The sequence below is a fragment of the Notamacropus eugenii genome, chromosome 3 (assembly GCF_028372415.1).
Source record: "Notamacropus eugenii isolate mMacEug1 chromosome 3, mMacEug1.pri_v2, whole genome shotgun sequence".
Taxonomy (NCBI): domain Eukaryota; kingdom Metazoa; phylum Chordata; class Mammalia; order Diprotodontia; family Macropodidae; genus Notamacropus; species Notamacropus eugenii.
Window position 1 is genome coordinate 432896392 of NC_092874.1, and position 23130 is coordinate 432919521.

Sequence of the window (23130 nt, forward strand, 5' to 3'; positions counted from 1 at the left end):
TTGTTTCAGGGAGTCTTGTGTTTTTGAAGTGTGTATGTTTTTATTTCTCTCTCCCATTTGAGAAGTTCCATTTACCACTGAGAAGAGAGGGGTGTAGGTGAAATGTGTGTATGTGTGTGTGTGTGTGTGTGTGTGTTTCCTGGGGGAGATTACTCCATTTCACAGGCTCGGTGTGTTCTCTTTTTGGAGCACCGCAAAGAGCAGAAAGGGAAGATAGAGGCCTCTGACCCTGGAGCTCCTGGCTGGGAGCGGCTTAGTCCCTCCGTATCTAATAAGCCTCAGGTAGGGAAGACGAGGGTCCTGGGCATAGATCACTGGAATCCGAAATAGGTCAGGACCTCATTCTGGTCTTTTTAAAGACTCAGATTTTGAATTAACTGGATTCTGACTTTGCTAGAAGTAGCTCTGGCCCCTTGAGACAGTTCAATGAGATGAACAATGTCCTTCAGAATAGTGACTTGTTTTAAGTTGAGCATTGGGCACTGAAATATCAGAAAGATGAGAAATCTGGGGAGTCCTTCCACTTATCACCCCCCCCCCCCGCCAGATTCAGAGTCATCATTCCTCTTCATGGAGCACACTCAAATTGGCAAAGCTCTTTGCGTACATTAACTCTTCAGCATTGGCACCCCTATGAGGAAGCTACCCAAATGCATCTGCGATTCCCCCTTGTTTGGATATTCCTTCTGATACCATGGATGCTTTGTGAGGGCAGGTACCATAGCTAGGCGCAGAGAGGCTCTTCCTTGGAAATTGGGCTACTTGGTGTTCAATTTTTTGGCCATGGCAATCCATGAGAAAAAGAAAAATAGTAAGTGTTCCTCAGTCCTGGGTATCAGCAGCCCTGTGTTTGGCGGGGTCAGAGGAAGTAAGAATCAGTTTTTAGGCCATCTATAAACTTGAACTTGGCTGTCGGTACTCTAAAATGGGAGTCTTGTCTGTTGAACAATGAGTAGAGATGCTGCTGGAGGAGCTGACTGGTATAAATGAAACATGAAGTATCTGAAGTCACAAGATAAAGGCAGAATGTTAACCCATCTTTTGTCTCCAAAGTCAGTTCTTTTTCCATCACATCACACTGCTTCTCTTGGGATGTCAAAGAAAGGAGTTGATCTTTTTCACAGGTTGGTAATGCAGGTATTATTGTTCCAATTTTATGGATGACAGATCTGAGGCTGAGGGTGATAAAAGTTATTTGCCCATGCTCACATAAGTAGCAAGTGAACTCAGGTCTTCTTGACCCTAAGTTCAGCAGTCTATCCACCATTCCATACTAAATTCCAAGAGGCAGAAGTAGGGTATACAATGATAGGATGACTGTAATACCTTTAATTCCTTTGCTAACTTGAAGTCTGAGCAGGTCATTCTCAGAAATATTCATGCGACCAGGAAACAGAGAAGCAGCAATAAGCTGGATTTATTAATATTGTAGTCAACATACATCTTCAGTGACCCAATACAAAGTATTCCTCAGTGCACTACTTAGGGACTCAAAACAATCAGTTTCCTCTGTTTTCTCCACACATCCCAACCCATATTCAAAACTCAAGAGTTGATATCACATAAATCCCTTTCCCTTATTCACAAAGTCTCCTTTAAATCTGCCTGGCCCAAAAGAAGGAAAGAGATCAGAATCTTGACATATTATTTTTTTTAAGTTGTTGACCCCTGTTAAAGAGTATCAAAACTCTTACAAGGATGCAGGCATGCCCAGAGACAAGACTTTTCAGGAGGCCTTCTAGCCCTTGAAATGAAAGGGGAAGAAAAGAGAAGGAACCAGTGGTAAGGGTATGGTACCAAATCAAGTAACCTGGGTTAACTCTTCAGATTGTCTCTGTGATCTTGGGTGATTTAATTCTTTTCTCCAGGCCTTAGTTTCCCTCACTAGAAAAAAAAGGAGGGGATTCTGAACTAGATGATCTCTAAGGCCCTTCCAACTCTAAAACTCTCTGTTCTAATGTCCTTCCAAGATCTAACATTCTATCCTGTGAATTCTGGGACTTGGGCAATATGTCTGCTTCCCACTATTGTCTTAAAGGCACTTGCTGACTACACAGAGCCAGTACAGAAACACCATGCACCTATTCTCTGACTCTGAAAATGGAGAGAAAGGGAATAGAGTTGAGGGGAAGGAGAAAAGAATTTGAACACACAGTTGTCATGAAGAAAAAGTCTAGATTCAGTCTAGATAACAGCATTAGAAGAGGTGATCCAGTTCAACTACTTTATTCTACAAATGAAGGAACTCATCTGAGACCCAGAGAAGGGGGAGCAATTTGCCCCAGATCATGAAAGAGCAAGTGGTAAAGTGAAGATTTGGACCCAAATCTTCTGATTCCAGATCCAGTCAGGGTTTTATTCCAAGGTCACATTTCTACCAAGTCATCCTGCACCCTTCCCTTTTGTGAATCCTAGGGTAGCCTCATGGAAGGACAGTCTAGGGGAAGTGGGAGGTGACCAGAAGAATCAGATACATAGTCATTGTGCAATAAGGATGTCATCTTACATTTATTGAGTGATGAAGAACCGTTTTGCTTTATTCTTTGTAGCACAACGTCTTGTACTTAGAGACGTAGGGACTGAACCTGTGAGTTTACTGGTATAAGGAACTCCTAAATGAGGAAATTCCCTCTACTAGTGCAGGTTGATACCTCCTCTACAACTTGATACCTTAGAGAGTTGCTTCAAACACTGGTAAATGACTTGCCCAGAGACATATAGCTAGTAAGTGTCTGAGGCTGGATTTGAATTCAGGTCTCCCTGACTCCAGGCCCAGCACTCTATCTGCTGCACCACCTAATTGCCTAGTTGCTGTATAATATTTGACAAGTTGTTTAAACTCACTGAACCTCAGTTTCCTCATCTGTTGGATGAAGATAATAATAGTATTATAAATAAAGCAGTAGATATTTACGATATCATTTTATTTGATATTTAGGATCACTTTGTGAGGTGGATATTATCATTGCCATTTGACATATTGAAAAATTGAATGATGATGCAATTTTGTTAATGCAACACCTGCAAGAGAACCCAAGTCTTCCAGGTATAAGTCCAGGTATAAGATATAAGGTATAAGATTCCTGAGTCTATCTGTTCAACTTCATCCATTCATTTAATAAATATTTATTGAATACCTACTAAGTGCCTGTGCTAGATACAGGAGACTTCCCCCCCTCAAAGAAAAGACAGCTTCCTGAAGGAGTTTACATTCTCTGATAATGTGTTCTCTCCCTTCTGCCTCATGTCACCTCGGCCTATTGATGTCAGAAGACAGTTAACTAAAGCTAAGAATCTAAAGCAATTCGGTTTTATGCCTTTCTTTCCCCCAACCTGAATTCAGTTCATTGCCAAAGGAGTCATTTGCGCCTCAAGTACACTTACAACCCTCCATCTCCACCCTCAAGCCAGGGGCCTTCCCCACCACTTACCATCTCCTTGTGGTTGGCGTAGAATGTCTGTTCAATGAGAGGAAATTTCTCTCCTCCAAGATTCTTGTAGATAGCCACCAGTTGGGCGAACTGCAAAAGAAGACAAAACATGTAAAACCACTGGGGAGAAGGGCACACCTGGAATTTGAGTCCTAGTTCCAGGCTCAATAGCTTAGTCCCAGCTGATCTGAAGATCAGTCAGCCAATCAACAAATATTTATTGCGGGTCTGCTATGTAGAGGGAACTCATTCTAGGTCCCAGGGATATGAAGGTGTAATAAAACACAGGGTTTGTTGTTTTTTAGTCATGTCTGACTCTTCATGACCCCATTTTTGGGGTTTTCTTGCCAAAGATACTAGAGTAGTTTGTCATTTCCTTCCCTAGTGCATTTTACAAATGAGGAAACTGAGGCAGACAGGATTAAGTGTCTCAAGCCGGATTTGAACTCAGGGAGCCAAGTCTTCCTGACCTCAGACCTGGTGCTCTATCCACTACCTACCTAGCTGCCAATAAGACAGGATCCCTGTTCTTCAAGAGCTTACCATTCAGTAGGAAGATTAATGTATGAAAAAAATTAATGAAGTCAGTTGGCCAACCAGCAAATGTTTATTAAGCTTTATTCCAGGCATTGTACTAAGTACCTGGGATACAAGGAAAGGCAAAAAACATAACCCCTACCTCAAGGAGCTCACCTTTTAAAAACATATATATTACGTACATATATACATACAGAATAGAGATAAATGCAGATAGATGGCAGTGGAGGAGAAGGGGAAAGCCCCCCATGCAGAAGATAGGCTTTGAGCTGAGTCTTGAAGGAAAGCAGTAGGTGGAGATGAGGAGAGACAGCATTCTAAGCATGGCAGATAGCCAGTGCAAAGGGGCAGAGATGAGGGATTGAATGTGGTGTTCAAGGGACGTGAAGAAGGCTAATGTCACTGGCTCATAGAGTATGTGTACAGGATTAAAGAGCGAAAGAGCCAGGCTGGGAAGGGCTTTGATAGCTAAACAGATGATTTTCTACTGGATCCTGGAGGTGACAGAGAGTCACTGGAGTTTATTGAATAGGTGGTGTCATGGTCAGACCTGTATGTTAGGAAAATTATTTGGCTATGATACAAGGTAAGTAAATGCTATGTGTCCAGTTCAAATCCAGTAAGTATTTATTAAGTCCCAGGCACTAGGAAAATAAAGACAAAAAAAAGGCAGGGGGGAGTTTATATTCAGGGTGGGGGAACAACACACACGCTTATAAGTAAGCATATGAAGGCTATCGCCGATACAGAATTATAGAGGTAGGAAGGGATGTTAGATAAGATATCGTCTGGTTCAATCTCTCACATTTCAGGAGATAGAGGCCCAGAGATATGTAGTGATTTATTCCAAATCACCCAAGTCCTAAGGGGCAGAGACTTTAAATCCAGCACCACAGACATGAAAGACTCTGAGATCAGAGGGGGAAGACGTTAGTGTAAGGCAAGGTGAGTAAGGCAGTTAATGAAGGATTTATGTGGGATTCTGAAGAATGGGTAGATTTGGAGAGGGAAGAGTGAATAGGCCATTCTGGTCAACCACCAAGTCCTGGCAAGTCTTTCATGATGTTCCTCCTCTCTGTCCTCTCCTTTTCACTCCTACCACCATCACAAGATGGGGACAGCTAGGTGGTACAGTGGATAGAGCACCAGTGCAGGAGTCAGGAGGACCTGAGTTCAAATCTCACCTCCAACACTTGACACTCACTAGCTGTGTGACCTTGGGCAAGTCACTTAACCCCAGTTGCCTCATCCTGGGTCATCTCCAGTCATCCTGATGAATATCTGGTCACTGGATTCAGATAGCTCTGGAGAAGAAGTGAGGCTGGTGGCCTGCACAGCCCTCCCTCACTCAAAACAAAGTCAAGTGAAAGTTATGTCATTATTTTTCTGATGGCATGGTCTTCTTCGGCAACAAAGGACGAACATGCACCATCACAAGATCCACTTTCAACAGTTTCCTTGTTGGATTTCCTGCTTCTAACCTCTCCACACCCCGATCCACCAGGCACACAACACACTAGGTCCCCCAACCTCAAATCCAGGGTTTTTTCCTATTGTACCATGCTGAAGGAACAAGGTACTTCTCCATAATGTCACTGTTTAACAACACCATTTGACACAAATGTTCAAAAAAGAAAAGTTTGCCTTCAGTACTCCTTTTTCTCTCTCTTTCTACCATCCCTCTTCCTCCTCATCAAAGTCCTATGCTACAGCCAGGACTCCACTGATCTTTTTCTTGCCCACGGCCTCCCAGTGTGAGAACTCAGCTGGTACAACATACCCTTCGCTTCCCATAGCTGTCTCTGCACCCAAACCTCCTCACACTGAGGCAATCGAACCCCTTAACCAAAATACATGTGTCCAGAAGGGCCCCAGGGAATAACCCTAATGATGGGAATTTCAGGCAGCCTGTCAGAACAGCATTTCGCAAAAATGTGGCAAAGTGCATGATGCGAAGTAGCAGGAAATTGGCTTTGCGGGAGAGATGAGATGCCAGTGAGGAACTTAGGCATGGGCTCTGGGTGGGCAGGGAGACAACAGGGTGGGATACATTCTTCTTGTGTTCTTCAGATTAGAGTAGCTCAGCTTCCACGACCCTATTTCTTATTCCAGGGTTTTGGGAACGTTTGAAAGGGACTATAGTTATATAACGGGAGAAATGGGAAGTTGCCTTCCCAAGTCAGCCTTGTGCCCGCCGCTAGTGATCTCTGACCCCTCGGCCTCCTTTTGCCCCTTGCAGCAGGCAGTATGGACAGAGGAAAGAAACTGGGACAATCCGTGCCAAGGTCAACAGTGAAAAGAAGAGCCAGCGCTCCTTGAATTTGTCCACTCCCATTAACAGGAAGAAGAAAACATGTGAAATGGTGTTAGTGCAGGAGCTTAGCATGGCTAACCAGAGAACTTGGTGTCCATCCAGCCTTCCCTGCTGTTCCAATTCAGTGCCAAAGGCAATACTATGAGATTATGAATGTGAGACTGAACTCTCACCCAATCCCAGGCATGGCACATTACAGGGCATAGAGCTTCTTGGGATGCCTGCTCCAGGGACCCTGACCTGGCACAGGCCTGGAACAGGTGGAAGAGGAACGAATTGGCTTACGTTGCTGCATTCCAGTCTCCTTTCCTCTGACAGGAGGCACACAGCCCCTTAAAGAGATGCCCAGGATTCACAAAAAATGCCATAATAACTAGAACGACATGTTGAGGGGAAAAGGGAAGCAAGGAGAGAGCAGCAGCCCTAAATGCACACAAGAGAGATTCAAAACCAAATCAAACCAAACCACCTTCTTTTCTGTGCCTGGAGCTGTGAAAGGAGCTCAGTCTTGGGAAACCCGGGGGTGGGGTAGAGAAGGAGGCCAGAGGGCAGCTGAGCAAGGCAAGGGGCAGAGGGCAGCCTGGGGAAGGGCCAAGACTCCCAAGGGAGAAGGGAGGGTGGGAAGAAGCCAGTACATAGACCTTGTGCATTTGGGGATGTCTCTGACTGCTCTGATTAACTTCATATGCAGGCTTGTACACCCTTAGCACTAGAGAGACCTGAGTGATCAAGGATGAAAAGATTCAGAGTCAGAAGGGATCTTAGAGGACCTCTGGTCCTGCCCCTTCAAGTTACAAAAGAGAAAACTGGGGTACAGAGAGGAGAAGTTTCATGCCCAAGGTCACACAGGGTTTTAGTGCCAGAGAGTCACAGAGTAACACTTGTCACAGTAATAATAGCAGTAACATTTCTTTATATTTATTTGTATAGCAATCTGAGGTTTCCAAAGTGTCTTTCATATATTGTATGCTGTTAATAATCCTGCTAGGTGGGCTCAGCAGGCACTATTACTCCCATTTTACAGATGAGGAAGCTGAGGCCCAGGGTAATTCAGTGACTTGAACAAGGTCATACAGATCATAAGTAGCAAAGCTGGGATTTCTACCCAAGTCTATTGGTCTGCTGATTTCAAATCCAAGGTTCTTTCTCCCATTCTGTCATGGGAAAGGACTAAAAAAAAAACCAAAAAAACCCCCCCAAAACCAAAAAACTAAACCCATTCCATATAGTTAAATACTAGTTTCTGCAATCTTATTGCAACTGGATGAGAATAATATCATGACCCCTCCAGTGTAGTATGGTAGAAGCCTGGACTAGTGTCAGGAAAACTGGGGTTTTGGACTCAACTGGGTAACATGTGGCCACTGACCAGTATTTCTGGCCCTCTGTTCCGGCATCGGTGAAATAAAGGGGGTACATCTAAATGATCTCTAAGCACATTCTAATTTGAACCCTAAAAACAGGCAAATGAGATTGAAATTAGTTTATATTGGATTAAGATCTTGCCCTCTGGAGGTCTCAACCAGAGGAGGAAGGAGGCAGGACATTTTGAGAACTTGGCTCCCTGCAAAATGTATCAAATAACAAGTTATTTATTAAGAATCTACTGTGTGATGGGCATAAATGTTAGGGGTATAAGACACAAATGAAACTATCCCTGCCCTCATTCAGATTATGTTGTATTCAAGACCAAGAGGTTCAAGAACATCATCCTGAAAAGATGCCTGGCAGAGTCCATCTGTTATGATGGAAGCTCCCCAGGAGAACATAAGCTCCCTGAAGGCAGAGAATGCTTTTCGTGTTTGTGTGCTCCCAGCGTCTAGCACAGTGCCTTGCGCATACTAAGTGCTTAATCAATATCTGTTGGATTGGATTGAACATCCATCCATCCATCCATTTATCCATCTCTACATTTGTCTAATCCTTATCAACCATTATGGACTGAGGGAGATCCTTCTTTTTTTTTCCTCTTCTCTTTCTTTCATTCCTCATATCCAGTCAGTTGCAAGTATTATCAGTTTTACCTCCCACACAGCTATCAAACTCTGTCCCCTTCTCTCCACTCACATGGTCACCACCCTATTCCTTACCACTTTTTGCAAAGACTATGGTAATAACTTTCTAATCAATCCTTCCAATCTCTCTCCTTTCTAATGCATTCTCCATCTTGGGGCAAGACAAGAAGAAGGGGAGAGAAGAATTTATTAAGCTCCTACTATGTTCCAGGTGGATAGTGGATAGAGTTCTGGGTCTGAAGTCAGCTGTATCCACTGTGCCACCTAGTTACCTGAATACAAGTGTAATCTGTGTTTAAAAATCCTTTCCTAAAGGGGGTAGGGTGGCAGTTACTGTCTTGAAAGAAGAAAAACAACTGAAAGACACTGTTTTAATCATCATTCTATGAGGTGCTTCTCCCTTTGGAGTCAAGGAGAATGTCTGAATTTAAAATTGTTCTATGAGGATCTAAGAAAGAAATTACAGAGCAGACAGAGTTAAAGAAGGTGATAAGAAACATCTTTGTTAGAACTATCTGAACTGTTATTTTTATGAAGAAACAGAAAATTTATGAAGGATAAGTCTTTGGAGAGACTAATGAAAGGGAAGGTTTAAGAAAAAAATGAGACTTCTGTCCTGGTCGGAGAGAGATTAGAGGAGACACAGAAAAAAGATGGAAAGGTCTTATCTCTTTATGGAACCCGTATGACCTTTATATTGCGGAAAGAGTTAATAAGAAGAGACTTTGTTAACTTGAGTGAAATGAATGATGGGATTGTATTTCCAGAAGCAGGAAGAGATCAATTGCCATTTTTGTGGTGGTCAATGATAATGCTTTCTCACAGCTAAAATACTGCAAATATTTGTCTTTGTTTTATCATGGATTTCATTGGTAATACAATATATTTTCTTTATTTCTAGGAGATAAAAGTACTAAAAAAGGAGATTTCTTCATTTTATTAAGATAATATTACAGTATAATAATACAAGAAAAAAATATTATTTTTATGAACTATGGTGAAGGCTCTGAGCTTAATTGATTAGCTGATTAATTAAATGTTTGTTAACTCATAAGGAAATATGCAAATACACCCTTGGATTGCCCTAGAGCTTGGACCGATAAGATTAAATATAGGAATAAGTCAAGGAGCACGTGTGCTCTTATGTAACTCTGTTACATGAGAAGGTAATTTGCGGGGGTGGGGGGAGAATACTAATAGCTTGTGTTTGAATTAAGCTTTGAAGGAAATCTGAAATTCTAAGAGGTTGTAATGAAGAGTCAGGGCATTCCAAGAATAGGAAACTGCCTGGGCAAAGACATGGTGGTGGGAGATCTTATGCCATGTACTGGCAATGGCAAGTTGGTCAGTTTAGTGAGACCATGGAGGAGATCAAAGTGCAATAAGCCTAGAAAAGTAAGACTTTACACATCAAATGGGGGAGTTTGCATTTTATCCCAGAAACAATATTAAGTCATTGACAACTGTCAGTAGGAGTAACAGAGTCAAACCTGTGCTTTAGGAAGGAAACATTTATTACGTACCTACTTTGTGCCAGGCACTGTGCTAAATGCTTTACAAATATCTCACTTGATCCTTACAACAAGGAAGTAGCTGCTACTTATAGCCTCCATTTTACAGTGGAGGAAACTGAGGCAGACAGTGTCACACAGCTAGCAAGTGTCTGAGGCTGAATTTGAACTCGTCTCCCTGACTCCCAACATAGCACTTTATCCACTGTACCCCCTAGCTGCCTCCATCCATCTCTTAGCTAACTTAGACCCAAATCTTCTTCGGAACTCTCTCCACTCCATCACACAGCCTCCTTGTTTCATCCCTTGCTCTTTCAGTGCTCCCCACACACTCTCTGGGACACAGAAGGGCTGAGGGGTTCAAGTTGAGGGTTTGGGTGTGAGGAAAGGCTTGTTTGCAGCTGGCTGGAAAGTAGCAGCCGTGGTTTCCCCCAGGATCTGAGAGCCAAGCAGTTCAGACCCTCAGGACTGGCGGGTGGCATGGAGGATTTGGCAAGACTCACCAATAATAATTGTAATATGATTTTGCAGTCAAGGAAAGAATGGGAAGAAACTGCTGAAATATGTGATTAGGGACAGGTGTTTCCTTCAGCGCCTGAGTGGAGGAGCCAAGGGGCTTAGCCTGTGGGAACAGAATTCATGGGAAATGGGCCAGCTCAAAGCCCAGCTTCCCATATCTCCAACTGAAGGGGATGGGAAAGACCCTGAGCCCCGATGGTCAGTGCAGCTTAGCAGATTTTCCATTGAGACCCCTGCCCCCACCCTCTTTCACTAAAAGACAGCTGCCTTCCACGCCCTGGGATCCCAGCGTCCTCCTCCCCAAATGCTTTGAATCTGATAATGGAGCTGGCTCCAAAGTTGGCTAGGCTGGTACTTATATCAAACCACTTGAGTTGTCATTTATTGGCCCACATGGTGGGGAGGAGGGGGTACACACAACTCTGGCTATGGCAACCTAGAGAACCTGGCCTGCTAAGTCTATGTTCCTATGAGTCTATAACCATCCTAGTCAAGTGTGAGTTACAGAACATTTGACCCGTTCCTTAGAAGAATTACCTCCACCACTACTTGAATATACATTCCTTCAGGGCATCAATTCTCTTGCTTTTAAATTTGAAATCTCAGCACTTATCATGGTAGGTAGCACATCGTAAGTATTTAACAAATGTCATTCATTCATTCATTCATTCATTCATTCATTCATTCATTCATTCATTCACAACCACTCTGGAAGCCTATTTACTAAGTCATAGAGGTGCTGCAATCTGCAGTGTCAGCTGTGAGACCCAAAGCAACTGAACCACAGCTCTCTAAAGCAATGACAGATGAAAACTTTGACTTCAAGCCCCACCCCTCACACTATGATTCCTCATTGTCATGTGGAATTATTTGAGACAATCACTCAACTGCAGCGACAATAACCTCCCTTGGCTCCCTATTACCTCTAGGGTCAAACAGAATCTCCTTTGCTTGGCCGTTAAAGTCTGTGATCACCTAACTCCAACCAAACTAGCCTTCTTGCCATTCCGCATATCTTTTCCAGTCTCCGTTTCTTTGCACCAGGCTGCCTCTGATACCTGGGATGCTCTCCTTTATCACTACCACTTAGAATCCCTAGTTTCCTCCAAGGCTCAGCTTAAATGCTGTTTCTTATGCCTTTGCTTTTCTTGCCTTTGCTGATCCACCTAGATGCTAGCACCTTTCGCTGAAATAACTTTGTATCTCCTGTATAGCTTTTGTCTACCATTAAGTGGGTTCATGTTTTCCCCCAACAGAATTTAAGCTTCTTGCGGGCGGAGATGGTTTTATTTTCGTCTATTTGTTGCCTGTGCCTTAAGCACAGTGACCAGTAAATTATCCATAAATGCTTGTAAATTGATTCATTGACTGGAGGCAAACTGTGGGAGACACCTCTGCCTAAGGAAAGCTTTCAAGTCAGACTGCAGGCTTATGTTTTAACAGTCAGGCTAGCAGAGGAAAGCTGGCAAGAAGGTGGGGAAATCTTAATTAGGATATCACAAAGACCTTCCAATGAGTCACTGAAGGGTCGAAATCTGTCTTGGCGGAGGATATACCCACAAAGATGAAGTTGTAAATCTCTTAAGTATGCGGGACCAAGGAAAAGATTGCAGCTACTCCATAGCTGACTCTTGTCTGTCTCTGCCCATGGATTTACCAAAGGAGGTAAATTTGGGGCACATTCTTCAAATTCCTTTCGTGTTCCCTGAATACAACAGAAAGCCCTCAGCTGTCCCTCACTCACTCTCACTATGTACCTGGTCCATGTGTTTCTCTACTTGGTACAAAGGATAGAGTCCCAGATGTGGAGTCAAGAATAACTGAGTTTAAATCCTGCCTCAGACACTTACTACCTCTGTGACCCTGGGCAAGTCCCCCAAATTCTCTCAGTCTTAAGGGCCCCATCTGCACAATGGGATATTGACACTTACCTCACCCTCTTGCAGCGAGGAACAAATGAGACAACATTTGTAAAGCACTTTGCAAACCTTAAAATAGTATGTGAATGCTAGTTTGTCATTATTTTTCTCCGGATAATACCCTGGCATTGAGCTCAAATTTGCTGCTTATGACTTCCACCCATCGCTCCAAGTTGAGCCTCCTGAGATGGAACTGAACAGGCCTAATCCTTCTTCCATGAAGGAATGAAAAGACGTATATTAATCACTTCCTAGGTACAAAGCACTGTGCCAAGGGCTGAGGATGTGAAGAGAAAAGTAGGACAATTCCAGCTTTCCTGGATCATCCTCTAAGGGGGGAGATAAGACATGAAAGAGACTCAAATAGTGGAGGAGAAAGAGTATGTGTCTCCCTGCCCCCCACTTCAAGACTGAGCATCCCCAGGTCTTTCATTTCCATGATGTTACTTCAGGGCACATCACCTGTTTCCCTTCCTCTGGATGTTCTCCAACTCCTCAAAGTTTAGATGCAAGTAGGACAGTGGAGAGAGTCCTAAATTTGGAGCCAGGGGTCCCGGTTTCAAATCCTGACCATACTACTTACTCTCTATGTGACCTTCTCTCTCTGGATGTCAACTTTCAAAAAAATGTAAAATGAAGAAATTGAATGAGATGGCCTCTAAGATCCTTTCCAGTTCCGAATCTGTGATCCCATGATTTATCCTTACTAAGTTTCATCTCATTGGATTTAACCCAATGTTCTAGCCTAGCAGGATTTTTGGATCCATGACCCTGTCATCCATAGTGTCAATCATCCCTTCCAACTTCTTCTGTAGATTTAGAATCAAAGTTGCAGCAACTATTGGACCCCAGTGTCCCCAAATAGATCCTCCAGAAGCTGAATCCTCTACCCACAGGTAAAGATTGATGCTGCTTGTAATTCAGCTGGGTGAGCCAGGGGCTTAGGCACTAGGTCTAACACAAGGTCATCCCCAGGCCCACGAGGGCTGTACCCACTCCCCGCCCCTTACCTCCTTGGGTCTCTAAAACACACCACTGCTTCTTATACCAAGAAGTTGGGGTTTGAACAGAACCCACCAAGGACAGGAAGGAGAAACCAAGCCTGACCAGGGAAGAGAGCTAAAGGTTTTCTTCTAAAGCCACAGGCATGAAAAAGCAGCTCCATCTCCCACTTCCCTGGAAGAGCTGGGAAACAACATCCTGGATGCTGGCTGGTGTTTGTCTGGTGGAGGCCATGGCCTTGGGCCACGTCTTTTAGTCACCCAAGTTTTTAAAATTCAATTCAGCAAATATTTACAAAGTGTCTGCTAGGTGCCCATCCCTGTCCTAGACATTATAGGGGGTTACAAAGAACTCAGTGTGTCCAAAATAGAACTCATTATCTTTTCTTACACACCCAGGCCTCTTTTGAAATTCTCTATTTCAGTCAAGAACAGCATCATCCTTCCATCAGGTTCACAGCCTCTGATTCATCCTTAACTCTTTCCTCTACCTCAACCCACATATCCACCCAACTTCCCAGTCTTAGTAATTCTTCCTTTCCTACATCTCTTGCAATTATCCCTATGAGCCTCCTTCTTGGTCTCCCTGCCTCAAGTATCTCTTCCACACTAATGCCAAAGTGATCATCCTAGAGCAGAGATCTAACCATATTATTCTCCTGCTCCATAAACCTCACTGGCTCCCTATTACCTCTAGGAATTCTTCTCTTTGGCATTTAAAGCCTGACTCCAACCTACTTTCCTAGTCTTATTATACATATTTCTCTCCTTCAGATACTCTTAGGTCCAGCCAAACCATTCCACATCCACTATATTCCATCTCCAGTTTCAGCACTGGCAATCCCCCATGCCACGAATGCCCTTACTCCTTCCCACTGTCTCTTAGAGCCCCGAGTTCGCTTTAAAGCTCAGCTAAAGCACCACCTCTTACATGAGACCTTTCTTGATCCATCTAACTTATAGTTCCTTTCCTCCAATTACTTTGTCTCAATCTGCAGGGGTAGTGCTGGTAAATGTTTTACAATCAACTCACTGGAAAAAAATACTATTGACTCACTTTTAGATTTAATTTTAATTATCTTCTCCATCACTCTCTAAAGACTAGACCATTAAAAACAACAACAAATCAAGCCCCGTTTGCAGTATTTGCTGATGTTTGAGGTGTAAATGCTTACAATGAAAATTTAACCATCAGCTCTCACAGTCTGGTTCAGGCTGGCTCCAGTACATCCTTAATTTCGGCACATCCATCCCTGTATCCATGCTGTCTCACCCTACTGAATGTAAGCTCCTTGAAGTCAAGAAGAATTTCTTTTGTGTTTTTGTCCTCTCAGTTCATTAGCACAATGCTTGGTCCATAAAGACAGGGACCAAATCTTTGATTCTATTGGCAAAGGGAACTTCAGAATGAGAAAACTCCCCAAGCTGGTCACTCCTTTTTTTTTCAATGTCTAGTCTTGGAAAGTTACCCACAGGAGGAGTTCAGATTTGATCCTGTAAGCCATGGGGGCGACCCTTGCTTTTATTCTTTTGGGATTGGATCCTGGCATATCTCTGACCCTGCCCCATAGTCAGAGATTAGCCCTCCTCCTCTGCTGGCTAGGCCTGACCTATCAGTGAAAAAACCAGGCAGGTCATCTGCGATGTCCAATATTCTCCTCACTTTCCCTAAATTTCCTCAACACATTCCCTTCCTCTCCTCCCCCTACTCACACCCTCTGCAACCCTTGGAAAGATTTCCATGTACAGATATACTTTCCAAGCACCATTGTGAGCTCATGAATGGGGAGTCAGAATATTTGGGCTGGAAGCCCTCAAACTCTGCAACCTGCTAGTTGATGTGACCTTGGGCAAGTAAGTTGACTTTCACAGTCCTCTCTTTCTTCATGTGTGAAATGAAGGGGTTGGATCCAAAAATTATAGGTACAGAGCTGAAAAGATCAGCTAGCCCAGCCCCTTCATTTTACAGATGAGGAAGACCCAGAAATTAAATGACTTTCCCAAGGTCACACAGGTGGTAAGTGGGAAGAGGGAGTGAAGAAGCATTTATATAGCACCTACTATGTGCCAGGAGTGGTACTAAGTACTTTATAAATATCTGACTTGATCCTCACAGCAACCCTGTGAAGTAGGTGCTGTTATTATCCTCATTTTACAGTTGAGGAAACAGAGGCAAACAGATGGCTTGCTAAAATCATATAGCTAGTAAGCACCTGAGGATGGATCTGGATTCAGGTCTTCTGATAGCAGGCTAGTACTATGCCACCAGTCTGGAGGAGATGGGGTTTGAATCCACGTCTTTTGATTCCAATTTTAGCATCCTTTCCACTGTATGATAGACTAGGTACTTTCTAAGGTCTCCACAAACTCTGTGTTTTGTGTGTGTGTGTGTGTGTGTGTGTGTGTGTGTGTGCGTGCTGATGTGTAGATATACACAGAGGAATGTTACTGACATTCTCCATACGTACACGCTAGCAGAGATGGTTGTAGAATCAGCCAGCATGGAGACACCCTGCTTTCAGCTGCCCCCTCTGAGCTCTTAATAATCTCATGAAACTCCCATCCAACAGCTGGGCCATGTTTCAGCACACATCATGAGTTGTGACATGTGGCACGCATTTTTGCTACCCCTCTGGCCTCTTGTGACTGATAACAGCTGTTATGTGCCCTTCGGGTCATCCTTAAAGAATGGATGCTTTGTTTAGATAGAATCTTCCAGAACATTTGCTGAGCCAGAGTTGCCTGAATGGCACACACATACATGGACATGCACACGTGGTTAAATGTGCCCGTGCGTGTGCCCATGCCCGTGTGTGTGCACATGCACGTGTGCGCACACACACACATATACACCACATACACGGTTCTCTTCAGGTGTCTTGTGATCATTCCACTTTGCTCCCACCTCCTCATAGCCCAGCCCCAAGTTCTAGGGTCCTCTTGGGCCCTCTGCTGGCCATGGGATAGGTGCAGATTGGAGGACACAAGTCCCTTGGCATTCTCTTACCCTGGAATCCCCTTCCCCCAGGGTCCAGGAGAGACATGACCACAAGGACTGATGCAAAGGAGGGTCCCCAGGTCCCACTCAGCCCTCTGCTCACTCACCACCCAGGGCTTGTCACAGAAGTTGTAGATAGAATCCAGGGAGTTGACACTGGGGATGCTAGCGTAGTGCATGCCAATGATCAGGTTTCGGTAGTCCTCGTTCTCAGCCATGCCAAAGGCATGCTGCCGGATAAGCACAAAGTCTGGCCGGAAGGATCTGAAGGGAAGAATACAGGGAGAGACTGTTTATCCAACTGGATTCCTCCTATTGGAATACATCCTATTGTGAGTTGAACTGTATGCAGATCCTTAGCACATTCCCAGGCATCTAGGAGTTCCATAATGCATAGAGCAGTGGGCATGGAATCAGGAAGACTCCTCTTTATGAGTTCAAATCCAACATCCAACACTTACTAGCTATGTGACCCTAGGCAAGACCTTTGACATATCCCTAGTCTGAGACCAGTGTACAGTAATGCCAAAATGACCCTCTAGTGAAGCAAGCAGATGAAAATGTAGTTGGAAAATATTTCTACAAATAAGCAGAAATACATTAGAACATAGATAATATTAATATGTGGTTTTTGAAGTCACTATGTGGCCACAGGGATCCTTATGTTTGGTTTTGTGGACTCCCCTTTCTATCTGAATTTAACAACACTGGTGTAGAAGGAAAAGCACAGGATTTGGAGCCTAAAGACCTGGGCTTAAACCCAGGGATTACCAACTGTAGGCTTTTTGACTTTGAGTAAATCTTTTCCTTTTTCTGGACCTTGGTTTCCCCCTCTGTAAAATGAAGGGGTTCAACTAGATCAAGGTTTCTCAACCCTGTCCTCTGAATTTTTTTTTAATTAAAATAACTATTTCAACATAATTGGTTTCCTTTGACTCCCATATATTTTATTTTATGGACTTAAAAACATTACTCTGAGAAGGAATGATGGTCTTCACCAGACTACTGCCAAAGGGAGATACATGACCCATCAAAGTTTAAGAATCCTGGGTCAGATGATTTCAGATATTCCTCCCAGCTTGAAATCCTATATACTAAACACTACTCTGCATCACAGAATCACAAAATGGCTGTGTTGGGATGGCGCTCAGTCCATCCCATGCTCCAAAATAAATTCACCTCAACATCATCCCCTACAAGTGGCCAGCTGGTCATCCATCTTCTTTCTGAAGACCCCCAATGAGGAGGAAACCATTACTTCCCATGGATCTCATTCCACTGTTGTGTTTCTTAATAAGGATTCATTGCCTAACTTCCTCCTATGGCTAAGAAATTCAGCAAATCTTTACTGTGTACCAGAAATCTGTTAACTGCTAAATCCAACAGCTGTTTTCTTGGGCTTCATTCTATCAGATTTCTTGCCGCCCTGGACCACTCCTTCCTTCTGGATATGGTCTCCCCCCCGCCCCCCGCCCAGGTCTTCATTCCACTGCTCTCTCTACACTTCAGTCTATCTCTCTGAAGCTTCTTTTTTAGACTCATTTGCTGAGAGAGCCAGCTCTCTCACCTATGTATGAGTGTCCCACAACACTCTATCTTGGGCTCTACTCTCTACATTCTCTCTTGGTGACCTGATCAACTTCCAAGGATCCAATGATCAACTCTACACAGACGACTCCAAAATTCCTATCCAATCTTAATTTCTTTCCTGAATTCCAGTCCCGTATACCAGCTGCCTGATGAATATTTTCAATGCAGTAGGTCCAGATTGTCATTTGTAGGAAGGAAAGAAGGGAACAAACATCCATTAAATGCCTACTATATGCCAGGTACTGTGCTAAGCACTTTACAAATACTGTCTTGTTTTATCCTCACAACAACCCTGGGAGCTAGGTGTTATTATTATGCCTATTTTATAGTCAAGGAAACTGAGTGTAAAAGAGGCAGGCTAAGTCACCTGCCCAGGATCACACAGCTACTAAGTGTCTGAGGCTGGATTTGAACTCAGGTCTTCCCAACACCAGTCCAGGAGCTCTATCCACCGCACCACCTCTTCTTCATCAAGACCACACCACCGAAATCATAGGTCTAGTTCCCCAACTCCCAAATTATAATGATGATGACGATGATGACAAATGACATTTACACAGTACTTCAAAGTTTGCAAACTTTATGCACATTATCCACTTTGATCCTCCCAGCAACCCTGAGGAATGGGGGAAGGGTTATGATCCCTCTTTCAGAGATGAGGAAGTCATAACTTTCCAACACACAGCTGGTCATCCTGTGAGCAAGGCAGGGTTAATGCAGCTACCACCATCATGGAATCATAGGTCAGGCTAAGCTTACCGAGCTCCGTCAGGGAGGCAACAGACACACACACACACACACACACACACACACACACACACACACACACACACACACACACACACACACACACACACACACACGAGTACAAGGTAATGTGTTCAGTGCTTCAATCAATGCTTTAAGAAATAAATGTCACAAGTACAAGTGATGGAAATGTGTCATAAGAAACGATGAATCTGAAGAATTAGAGAAACATTAGAAAACATCAACTAATGCCAAGAGAAGTAAACAGGCATGCAACATATGCAATGATGTAAATGGTAAGAGTGACCACAATGCCACTGAAACACAACGCTGTGTAATTGCTCACAATAGTCACACTTGGCCTGGAAGGACAAATACAGAGATGCAAAGTTCTCCATTTTCTGCAGAGATTAGGGGGGAGGGGTGCTATGGGTGGACATTGCATACGCTGACAGACTTGATGGGTGTGTTTTTTGATCTCTCTCTCTCTCTCTCTCTCTCTCTCTCTCTCTCTCTCTCTCTCTCTCTCTCTCTCTCTCTCCCCCCCTACTTCCCTCTTCCCCCCTCCCCGGCTCCTTCCTCTGTCTCCCCCTTCTTCTCTCTCTTTCTCTTTTAAAAATACTGTTCGTTATAAAAGTTGGCTCTCTGAGAGGGGGTGGGAGGATGATATATATTGCGAAATGAAGCCAAAAGAACTCAATAAAGAAAATCTAAGTTTCCGAGGTTTTTAGAGGCAAATGACATTAGAAATCACCTTGGACCAGAGTAGTTCAGAAAGTCTGCATGAAAACGATAGCCGTTAAAAGTAGGGGGGATTCTGAGCCCCTAGAAGGACACTTCCAAACCATGTAGTAGAAATGATTTTGTTTCTGAGATGCTGAAAAATACCTGATTGTGGAGGGTTGGGGTGGGGAGAAAAAGGTTTAGTAAAGGAAAATGAAGATAAACTTGGACACCTTCCCCCTTCTGTCCATGGGCCAGCCCTAGTCCCCCAGCTCAGTCTTTAAGGACTTTGGCATCTCCTGGAAATAGCCAGGGAACACTTTGGCCAGGCCCAGCCCAACTTCCTGAGCCAAAGGTCTGGGCACCTTGATGAAAGGCACCAGTTCCCCCAAGTTCTCTTTCCAGATGACTTGCCCCCAATCCTAAGGTGGGGAGAAGAACACATATTTTCGACGTAGCTGAGGTTGAGCAACAGCAGCAGGAAGCAGAGAGGACAGAACATTCTCTGCCTGGCAGCTAATGTCTGGTTCAAATTGGTCCAGGAAAGCATCCTTGTTTCCAGCTGCTGCCCCTCAGGACCTGGACCTCTTACCCCATGGCTCTGGGTTTCAAAAGAAGCTGGGTCTTAAAAAAAAAAAGAAACGTTTCTTACTTGAGTGGTACAGTGTAAACTATGTTGGATTTTGAGTTGGAGGACCTGGATTCCAAGCCCACCGCTGCTTCTGACTACCTGGGTAATCTTAGACAAACAACGCTCTGGGGCTTCAGTTTCCTCATTTGTAAAAATTAGGGAGTCAGAGTAGGTGATCCCAAAGGTCCCATCTGTCTCTCACCTATGAATATCCATTGGTGTGAAAGTACCCTCGAATCATAGCTTTGTATCAAGAAGGGACATTAAAGACCATCTAATCCAACTCCCTCATTTTACAGATGAAGAAACTGAGACCAGAAAGGTTAGGCTAGTAAACAGAAGATCTGGGGCTCAAACCCAAAATTTCTAATGCCATCTCCAGGATTCTTCCCCTAATCCACTGTTCTTTTTCCTTTTTTTACAGTTACCCTCAATGGCTATGGTCCTAAGTCAAGTTAAAGTGCTCCTGGTAAATAGAGTCACAGATTCTCAGATCTTGAAGGAACCTCAGAGTTGACCGAGGGCCACCTTCCACTAAGTTCAGGAATATTCCCTACAGCATCCCTGACAGGTGGTCCAGCATCCACACAAACACCTGGAGTGACTGACACCTGAGAACTAAAGGTATTTGGGGATCTTGGCTGAATTTGCAAAATAGAAATCAACCAAATATCTAGAAACTTTCTCATCCTAAATTTTCTCTGCTGCAATAAAGAACCCATTTCCTTTGCCTGGAGTCAACCTCAATCCTAATGTACACCTTGTCCTCCACCCAGGCTGGATGTGCTCACTCTCCTCCACAAACCTTCCTTCCCTGCTTCAGTCTTTGCTCAGGGCATTTCTTGTGGTCCTCACACATCCTGAAGTGCATTCCTTCTCTGCCTACCCCAGTTTGCACGTCCATTCTTCAAGGCCCAACTTAGGTCCTACTATTCAATTCCAATCAACTCAACTAGCATTTATTAAACTCCTACTATGTGCCAGGTACTATTCTTGGTATGAAGATAGAACCCAGATAATCTGTGCATTCAAGGAATTTTTATTCTATTAGAGGGAAATAAATATATACACACACACATATATATTTCTCTCTGATATATATACTCATATATGTATCAATGTACATATATCCATACATATACACACATATATACTTATAAGGGTATACATATGTGTGTGTATACATATACACGGCACACATGCACATCCTTATGAGTAAATACAAAGTAAGTTGCAAGGAGAAGGCATGGGTCTAACAGGAAGCACAACTTGGTGATACAATGGATAGAACATAGGATTTGTACATCTGTGAGACCTGGGACCATCCCCAATTTATCCTGTATGGAGTTTCTTTCTGTGGAATTGTTTGCATATTGTCTTGCCATCAGATTGTGAGCCCTTGAGGGCAGGGACTGTCTTTTGCTCTTCTTTGTATCCCCAGAGCTTAGCCCAGTGCCTGGCACGCAGCAGGCATTTAATAAATGGTAGCTGCCTGATTCACTGATTGAAGGATTTTATGAATCTGGAGACTTGCGGGAAAATATTGTGATTCTACCTACCTCTCTCATCAGATGGAGGACTCTCCCCTTTCTTTGTATCTCAGAGCTTTGCACAATGCCCGGCACATAGTCAGACCTGAATAAATGCCTTTTGACTCATTCTCTAAGAATAAGGACTATTTCCCCCGCATCATTCCAGGATGTCCACAAGGGTGATCATACCTTTCCCATTAAACCAGGATCCCTCTGAAAATGGGAATAGTCTATTTTCTATGTATATGAGATCTTCTACAGGACAGATTGAATGATTTCCCCTCTCCCATCACACCTAACAATAAGGATGGTATCTTCTTCTCCTTCTATACCCCTTGCCATCACCTAGCAAGAAAGCTCTACATATAATCAAGGGGACCACCTAACTCATGCGCCCAGGGCCTCTGAGGTCAGTGAGAAATACTTCCTCTGTTGTATCACACACAGGTCAGGATGAGAGTACTCAGCATCAGTTATGTCTGACCTTGAGACGGACACTGACCTGACAACCTTCGTGCCATTTCGGAAGACCTGCATGTCCACAGCATAGGTTCCATCAGCATGGGCCACCAGGTTGAGCTCTGAAAATTCTGCCTGCAAAAATAAGAGAGGAGAGTAAGACCATAGTCCTGTTCAAGATAAGCTCCCAGTGGGAACCTCACTATACCATGATATGTATCATATTATATCATATATCATACTATACTATTACATATACACATATACATGAATGCATATGTATATATACATGTATATGGATATACATGTGGATAAACACACACACATACAAAATGACCCTACTATTGCAATGAGTCACTCAGATAATAATACAGGAATGAAATAAACAGGGAGGATTGGATCAAATGTCTCTGAAAGTCCTTCCATGGGGGAAATTAATAGATTCTTTGAATGTTTTATGTTCATAGGCTCCTGTGAGTATTTTGGGGCCTTATGCATTTCTCATGGTTGTTGAAATAAAGGCTCTCCCATTTCCAATATTCATGGTTAGTATCTACGCTAGCATGTGGACCCAACTACCTCCACTGGGAGAAACAGACATGAGCCATTACCAAGCTTTATTTTAGAAATTTCCCAAGAGCAAAATCTGGGGTATATGCCTGAGTCAAAAAGAAAGAATAACTCCTTTGGGTTCACTTCCCAATAATGGACTAAGTCTGTGTGAGACCAGAGATTGTGGGGTACCTCAGACCACAGATGACAATAAAAATTTAATATACCTTTTAAGATGCCAAATTCCCTCAGGTTTCTTTTTTGTTACATGAAGCATAGAGAACCAAAAGAAAAAAATGCAAACACTCTCCTCCCCTGCCCCAGCTCCCAGCCCCCAGAATCCCCTTGCCCCTACCCCCTGGGAAATGAGTCCTATTTCTAGAGTACTTTCTTTACAATAACCTCATGAGGTAAGTAAAGCATGGATTATTTTTTCCCTCTCCCATTTTACAGATGAAGAAATTGAGATTTGGAGAGGTAAAATTATTCTCCTGTGCTCACACAGCTATTACGTATTGGAATCAGTTTTCAAACCCGGATCGTCTTACTCCAAGTCCAAAGGACATCCTTCCCCTACGCCCATACTGCCTCTCACTCTGCCCCTATGGCCTGTTGTTCCTCTTACTGTGGTGCCACCAGTGCTATTAATGA

General features: G+C 43.5%; 1 protein-coding gene across 1 annotated transcript in view; it reads right to left on the reverse strand.

The window, feature by feature from the left end:
* Window positions 1-23130, reverse strand: part of SYN2 (synapsin II) — a 255075-nt gene that overhangs the window by 72006 nt on the left and 159939 nt on the right. The window contains exons 3-5 of the mRNA XM_072598463.1: window positions 21971-22062; window positions 16353-16509; window positions 3432-3521 (exon numbers count right to left, since the gene is read on the reverse strand). Coding sequence (XP_072454564.1) covers window positions 3432-3521; window positions 16353-16509; window positions 21971-22062 — 339 coding nt within the window. The remainder of the gene's footprint in view (window positions 1-3431; window positions 3522-16352; window positions 16510-21970; window positions 22063-23130) is intronic.